Source organism: Corylus avellana, chromosome ca7 (assembly GCF_901000735.1).
Source record: "Corylus avellana chromosome ca7, CavTom2PMs-1.0".
Taxonomy (NCBI): domain Eukaryota; kingdom Viridiplantae; phylum Streptophyta; class Magnoliopsida; order Fagales; family Betulaceae; genus Corylus; species Corylus avellana.
The window spans coordinates 28,411,677-28,419,071 of NC_081547.1; the positions used below are offsets into that span (position 1 = coordinate 28,411,677).

Genomic DNA, 7,395 nt, shown 5'->3' on the forward strand with positions numbered 1-7,395 from the left:
AGAGAGTGAGAAAATGGAGAAAAGAAGAGAGGGAGAGCTGGAGAAAAGAAGAGAGAGAGAGTGAGAAAATTGAGAAAAGAAGAGAGGGAGAGTTGGAGAAACGAAAATGGAGAAAAGAAGAGAGAGAGTGAGAAAATTGAGAAAAGAAGAGGGAGAGCTGGAGAAACGAAATTGGAGAAAAGAAGAATAATTTTAATCGAAAAATAATTTAAATTAATAAATTTTTTAATTAAAAAAAAAGGGCCAAAATTTTTGACGTGGCAAAACAGTCATGTCAAAAATTCAGCACGTCAAAATTTTTTTGACGTGTCAGTTTTGCCACGTCAAAAATGTTTTTGACGTGGCAACACTACCACGTCAAAAAAGTTTGACGTAGCATTTTTAGCACGTCAAAAACTTTGTTGACGTGCTAGAAATGCCACGTCAAAAATCTGGGATTTTTGACACCCACCCTTTTGACCATTGATAAACATCAAAAACCACACGTCAAAAACTCCTGGTAAAAAATTATCACCATTTTTGTAGTGATATTATAGGGTTTAAAAAGCGACTTAAACTCCATGTATTAATTAGCATAAATGACAAATAAATTAATTAATAACTCATCACCTCAAACTTCAATTTAAAATTTGATAATTATATTTTTATCTCATAAATATTTTATAATGTTGATGATGTAATAGTTTCAATCAATTCTTAGATAAGTCATTGTTAAAAAAAAATAAAAATAAAAAATAAAAATAAAAAACCTATTATAGTAAATTGTTGGACAGCTCCAAATAGGTTAGAGGACGCTGAATCATTTTCAAGAATTTGTACGTGTATCACATGGGTTAAAGATCGTCTACAATTGTATGCTCGGCAACATTTATCGACCAAGCATGTGAGCAATTATTTGAATAGGTGGACCTATAAAGGCTCTTCTATAATTGCAGAAAAACCCTACAACATTCATAAAACCATAGAGGGACCAGTCATGTCTACAATTATATGCTTGGCAACATTTATCGACCAAGCATGTGAGCAATTATTTGAATAGGTGGACCTATAAAGGCTCTTCTATAATTGCAGAAAATCCCTACAACATTCATAAAGCCATAAAGGGACCAGTCATTGATGGTCGGCACCCAAAAACAAATTGCAACAAATGGAACTTCCAACTTTAATGGTTGGTTTCACGCAGTGCCACAACTTTGATCGATGTGTATCGGTGGTTTCTGGCTATAAAATTCAAAGGGACCAGTCATTGACGATGATGACTAGGGGTGATTATCGATTATAACGGTATCGGTAAATCTATTTTCGATAATTAATTAAAATTATCGGTTAATTCGGTTAGTTAATTAACCGATAATATTTTGATAAAAAATTATTCTGAAAATTTCGATTAAAACAGTTAATTGGTTAATAACAGTTTAGTTAACCGTGAGTTTTTTTAATTTGAATAAAAATTGATTGTTTTGGGGTTCAAATTGCTTTTTTGGGCTAAAATAGCTTATTGAACTTTTTTTTTAATGAGCCAATTAATTAACACAATAAGAGTCTACTATACATATGTTTTACCCAAAAAAAAATTCTTATTGGTTAATCGGTTAATCGATAAAAAAATAAGTATACCTAATAAGAAAATTTCTTATAAGTTAATTGATTAACTGATAAAAAAATAATTATACCGATTAATCTGCACACTCCTAATCGGGACCCTCCTAATTCATTAATCTGTCATATTAGCTGAGTGTTTTTCAGATCTCGATCAATATGTTAAAAAGATAATAATTGAACTACAGTAGATTTTATAATCTCCAAACAAATTAATGTGACATATGATAATAGATGAAACGATTAAAATTATATTCGTGACAAGTTATATTTTTTTATTTAATTATTTTTATTAATTATGAATTGTCATTTCAAACATTACTTCGGTCACATATTCTAATTAATGAAAAATACAAACAATCATGTATGCTTGCCAAACTTTAAGCTAAAGGAAAAAACCACTGCCGAAAAAATTGAGCCATATCAATGCACCTAACTATGCTGGTATGCTTTGGCGTGTTGGGGATGGAAGCACGATACGCATATGGGGCGACAAATGGATTGATTCTACCAGCTCGGGCCTAATCCAAACCCCTGTGCGAATTTTGAGTGAAAATGCCAAGGTGAGAGCCCTTATAGATGAATCCACACAGTGGTGGAATTTTGAGTTGATCAGGGAAATATTTACAGAGGATGACGCTAAGCGCATATGCAGTATGGTTGTCAGTCCCCGACGTCAAAAGGACCAACTTGTTTGGGCGGGTACGAAGAAGGGTATTTTTACGGTACGTAGTGCGTATCACCTCGCACAGGAGCTCATAATGGCAGAGCAAGGGGGATGCTCCACTGAAGGAATAAGGAAGAGGATGTGGCAGACAATATGGAAGATGAAGTGCCCACGTGTGGTGCAACTGTTTACCTGGAAGGCCTGTAATAATATATTGCCCACCAAAGAGAATCTGCTAAAACGAGGAATCACTACTGAGGCTCTGTGTCCCATTTGCCAATTGGAGAACGAAACAATGGGTCATAGCCTTTGGAGCTGCCCGGCAGCCAAAGACGTATGGCTGGAGTGCACCCCGAAGTTACAGAAGTGCTCTAGTGTTGTTGATGAGTTCTCGAATATCTTCCAAATGCTTATAGAGAGATTGTCTGACAGTGAGCTCAGGTTGATGATGTGTGTAGCCCGACATATTTGGTTCCGGCGCAACAGTGTAGTATTCAAGGGCGAGTTTGTTTCCCCTCGAGATATACTCAGTGCAGCACGCTCCCAAATCGAACTATATGATCAAGCAACTCAACGACAGAAAAATATATCACCCATTCCTGAGATCAATTGTAACAGGACTGCAGAGCGGTGGAAGGTGCCCTGTCTTGGTTTTGTCAAATTAAACTGGGACGCTGCTTTGGATATCAGTGCCGAAAGAATGGGAGTTGGCATAATAGCACGGGACCATGAGGGGCGTGTCCTAGCTATGCAATGCTCCACCAGGAAATTCATTACCGATCCCCTCACAGCAGAAACGGTAGCTGCATGGCATGCGGTGGTCCTGGGATCCGAACTGGGGTTAACTCATTTGGAGCTTGAGGGTGATGCCAAAGAGGTGGTGGAGGCTATACATCAACCGGATAACTATTGGGGGAGGAACGGACAAATGTTGAATGATGTGAAGATGATGCTCAACAATTTCCACACATGGCAGGTGACTCATGTTAGAAGGGGGGCTAATGTGGCAGCCCACACTTTAGCCAAATTGGCACTGTCAGTAGGTGTAGAACAGATATGGCGTGCGAATTTTCCATTATGTATGCAGGACATTGTCCTAGAGGAAGCACTTATTATGCATTAATAAAGGATATCAATTCTTATCAAAAAAAAAAAAAAAAAACTATGCTGGTCAATTGCCTGCACGAGAAAATATGTATATATGGATGTGGGTAAATTACCGAGTATCCTAAGAATTTAAATTTATAAAAAACAATAAATCTATTCATTTAATTATAATTGTATACTTTTTACATGTGAATTTAAACTATCGATTAATAAGTAAAGTCTACCACTTAAAATATTTAAGTAAAAATAAGGATAAATTGTAAAACTATTTCGAATTCAAACTTTTTTTTTTTTACATGTTTGCACAAGAGGATGAGAAGGATTCGAATTAGTGACCTTCGTTTTATAAGACATGATCCCAGCTAATGGGACTCGAATTCAGACATTTACTATTATTAAATCATCCATTAACCCCAAAATTTGAGTTTATAGAAAATTATAAATTACAAATTTATTAATATTATAACATAGGTGGTCTAAAGATCCATGTCTTCCATGTTCAGAACAAGTCAACAAAAGAAAAATCAGAATTTTGCACCCACGTCCATCAATCTTATATCCTCGATCAAACGGTCCAAATTACTGTAAGAGGACCCACCTTCGCTCACACTTTCTGTTGCCAACCTAGACATCTCCACAGATGATTTCAGAAACTCCTCCCTCTTCTCAAACATCAGATCATTCACCATCTTTTCCACAATAATTCTATCACAGACATCCTTCATGTCCATCCCAAGCTTCCAAACCTCACTCACAAACCTGCTATTCACTTGCTGATCCGCAAAGTAAGGCCAGCAAATCATGGGCACCCCAGCCGCTATACTCTCCAAGGTCGAGTTCCACCCACTGTGGGTGAAAAACCCACCAACGGATGGGTGGGCCAGCACCTCCTCTTGTGGGGCCCAACCCACCATGTACCCCCTCTCCTTCGTCCCCTCCACCAGCTCCGCCGGAGTATGACCATCGCCACCTTTTCCGTCCACTAAGTCGGGCCGTATGGCCCACAAGAACCGCTTCTTGCTATTGACCAAACCATGCCAAAACTCCATGAGCGCGTCCTTTGTCATTGTAGTAATGCTTCCGAAGCTGACGTAGATTACAGACTTTAAAGGTTGAGCGTCGAGCCACGTCATGCAGCTTCTGTCCACGTCGAAGAGGCTGCTGGAAGAATGAGAGTGCAACGTGGTCGTTTCGGATCCAAGTTTGAGTTTGAGGAGTTCATGGAGGGGCCCAATGGTGTAGATTTGGGGACAGTGAGTGCGTATATGGGAGAGTACAGGTCCTTCTAGTTCTTCAAAAGTGTTGAGAATGAGTGCACTGGCTCTAGGGGATTGTCTGGTCTTGTTCATAACGAGTTGGAGATTCGGGTCTGCCAGGTTGCTGACTCGGCAGAAACTGGGTAGATCTCGGCACCGGAGAAAAGTTTCCATTCCTGGCACACTGCTTATGAGGCGGTCCATATCTTCATTTCCTAGAGTGATTAATTAACATTTATAGACCCACTTAGTATTGTTACAGATTTCACTCCATGTTTGGTTGTTGAGAAACTAAACGAATGAGATTTGGCCTACATGTTGTTATTAAGATAACATGCAGCATGTATGTTGTAGTTTAATCAATGGTTAAGATTGAATCTTAAAGTTGACTTACTTTTAAAAGCATTTAATAAGAGAAAGAAAATAAAGAGATATTTAAAAAAAATTAATCTTGACCGTTGATTAAACTACAACATACATACTGTTATTAAGATAATAACATGTAAGCCAAATCCAAACGAATGTACAACCCACAAAAGCTCACTATATTTGTTTTAAATTTGCTAATATTTTCAAGATGATAACATTAATTCTTGCTATGTCCAAAAATTACTATGGCCCCTAATCATTTTTGTATATATAAGTGACATCCATGTGAGAATACTGGAAAATGATAATGTGGGAAAGAGCAGATACCTCTAATGGGAAGCTCGCCGGCCTCAATTATATCTAGGATACGAAAGAAAGCCCAGAAGGAGCAAGCACTGATGGTACGGAAATGAATGACGGGAATGCCAAGTTCGTCGCCGACATCAATAGGAAAGCTAAAGATCCCATCCGCTATGATGCAACTCACTGGCAGTCTACCACTATTTGAATTTAATTGACCCGAAAACAGCATCTTTCTAAAGATAGGCATAGTTACCGAATTTAAGGTATCAAACAACTCCATGAAGTGGTCGCCGGTTCGTGGGTTGTCGGCGGGAAGGCCGTCAGGGATGGTCTTGAATTGGAATCCAGGAAAACGTGCGAAACGCTCTAGGACGTTGGTGTAACGGAGGAGGCGATCGTGGTTGTGATCTGTGTTGAGGAAGGTAACATGGATGCCGGCAAGGGAAAGAAGCTCGGCTAGCTTGAGCATGGAGTTGACAGGTCCCTGTGCTGGAAGGGGAAAGATTAGGACATGCGGAGGAGATTTTGGGCCTTCCTCCATGTTGAGATCTAAATGGTCTGCTTTCTCGCTACAAGGCTCCTTCATTAATATATAGCCTAGTTGCTTTAAAGGCAATTTTTTTAATTTTTTTTTTAATTTTTAATTTTATTATTATTTTTTTTTTTATAAATATGAGATGTACCTTTTTCTTTAAAATATAAAAAAAAGATTAGTTGGTGCATTATAAAAAAAAGGTTAAATACTAAATTAATCCTTAGGGTTTCACAATTTTATTTTATTTTATTTATTTTTTTTTTTCTGGTGTTTCATTTTTATTAGAGGAGGTCTATAACATCCCGATATTTCTCTTCTTTTATCTTCTAAATATATTCGAATGCTACACTAAAATAATTTCATATAGCAGAAAAACTGAAATTTTGAATACAAAACAATACCGTTAAAATACTTTTCTTTATACAAAAATACCCAAAGCTATGTCGTACAAGGCATTTATACAAATCTATTCGATAGTCTAAACCTTAGACAAAACTTAACCAACTTGGAATCTTTGTATATCTCAATATGAATCTCTAATCACAATTGCATAATTACCTTGATTTTTCATTCCTCTAAGCACTACAAAAACTGTGAAGTAGTGAGTCAATTGATTTCCGACAATATAAATCATTGTTGAATCATATATATCAAAATGACAAACAAGTTATAAAACTACAAAAATCTGTATTATTGGATATCAATATCATACTCAGTAAGTAAGAATACTTACTCTAATTGTAGGAATGGATCATTAAAAGTAATTATTTGTTGAAACTCATTCTGCTGCAATTGATCCTTATCCAGAAATTTCCTATTCACTAGCTCTTTTTCTCTCTCTCACCCAAACTCTCATTCTCTCAAGTCTACCTCTCTCGTTTGCTTTGGTTCAAAGGGATGAGAATAAATAAGTAAAGAAACAAAGAAGGAAAAAGCATTGTCGGTATAGTGGGAAAGTAAGAGAAATAATAAAATTGAAAGAATACTTAGTGGTGCTAGGGAAAGTTGGTGTGACAGTGGTTTAGGCCAATCACTCAAATTCATTAAAATAAACCAATAAGATCTCCAATACCTAATTTCCATTAATAATCCCACGATTTCCTCAACTGAATAAAATCTCATTAAATCAATCACCAATTATTACAATCATACTCTCAATTATATTAATCAATCATCAATTATCAAATCTCTTAAATCTCCCAATAAAATAATCAAGATATAATCTCTCATATAAAATCAACATCATAATATAATAACCTCAAATCAATATTCATTCATATAATATTCATATGATCTAATCAATTCCTCAAGAATAAATATCATTACCTAATATGAATAATATATCATCAAATAAATATCTCTAAAATAAGACTTTAAAAATCTGGGACGTTACAAGGTCTCTATGGTTTTGATAATAGACCAAGTTAATCCTCCATCAGTTGACTTAACGAAATTTCACATAGACCAATTAAATGTTGACATATGGAACCTACTTAATTTTATTTTTTAAAAAAAAAAAACTAAAAAAAAAAAAGAAAAAAGTTGGGGGTGGCCATCAC

At 36.2% G+C, this 7,395-nt stretch overlaps 1 protein-coding gene across 1 annotated transcript; it reads right to left on the reverse strand.

Annotated features, from left to right (window-relative positions):
• Positions 1-3,744: 3,744 nt before the first annotated feature.
• On the reverse strand, positions 3,745-5,864 carry LOC132187395 (7-deoxyloganetic acid glucosyl transferase-like). Its single transcript, XM_059601691.1, has 2 exons — positions 5,326-5,864; positions 3,745-4,844 (listed from the first exon to the last, which is right to left on the reverse strand). The coding sequence occupies exons 1-2, from the start codon at positions 5,840-5,842 to the stop codon at positions 3,898-3,900; spliced, it is 1,464 nt and encodes a 487-aa protein (XP_059457674.1). The 5' UTR covers positions 5,843-5,864; the 3' UTR covers positions 3,745-3,897.
• Between the last annotated feature and the right edge of the window lie 1,531 nt (positions 5,865-7,395).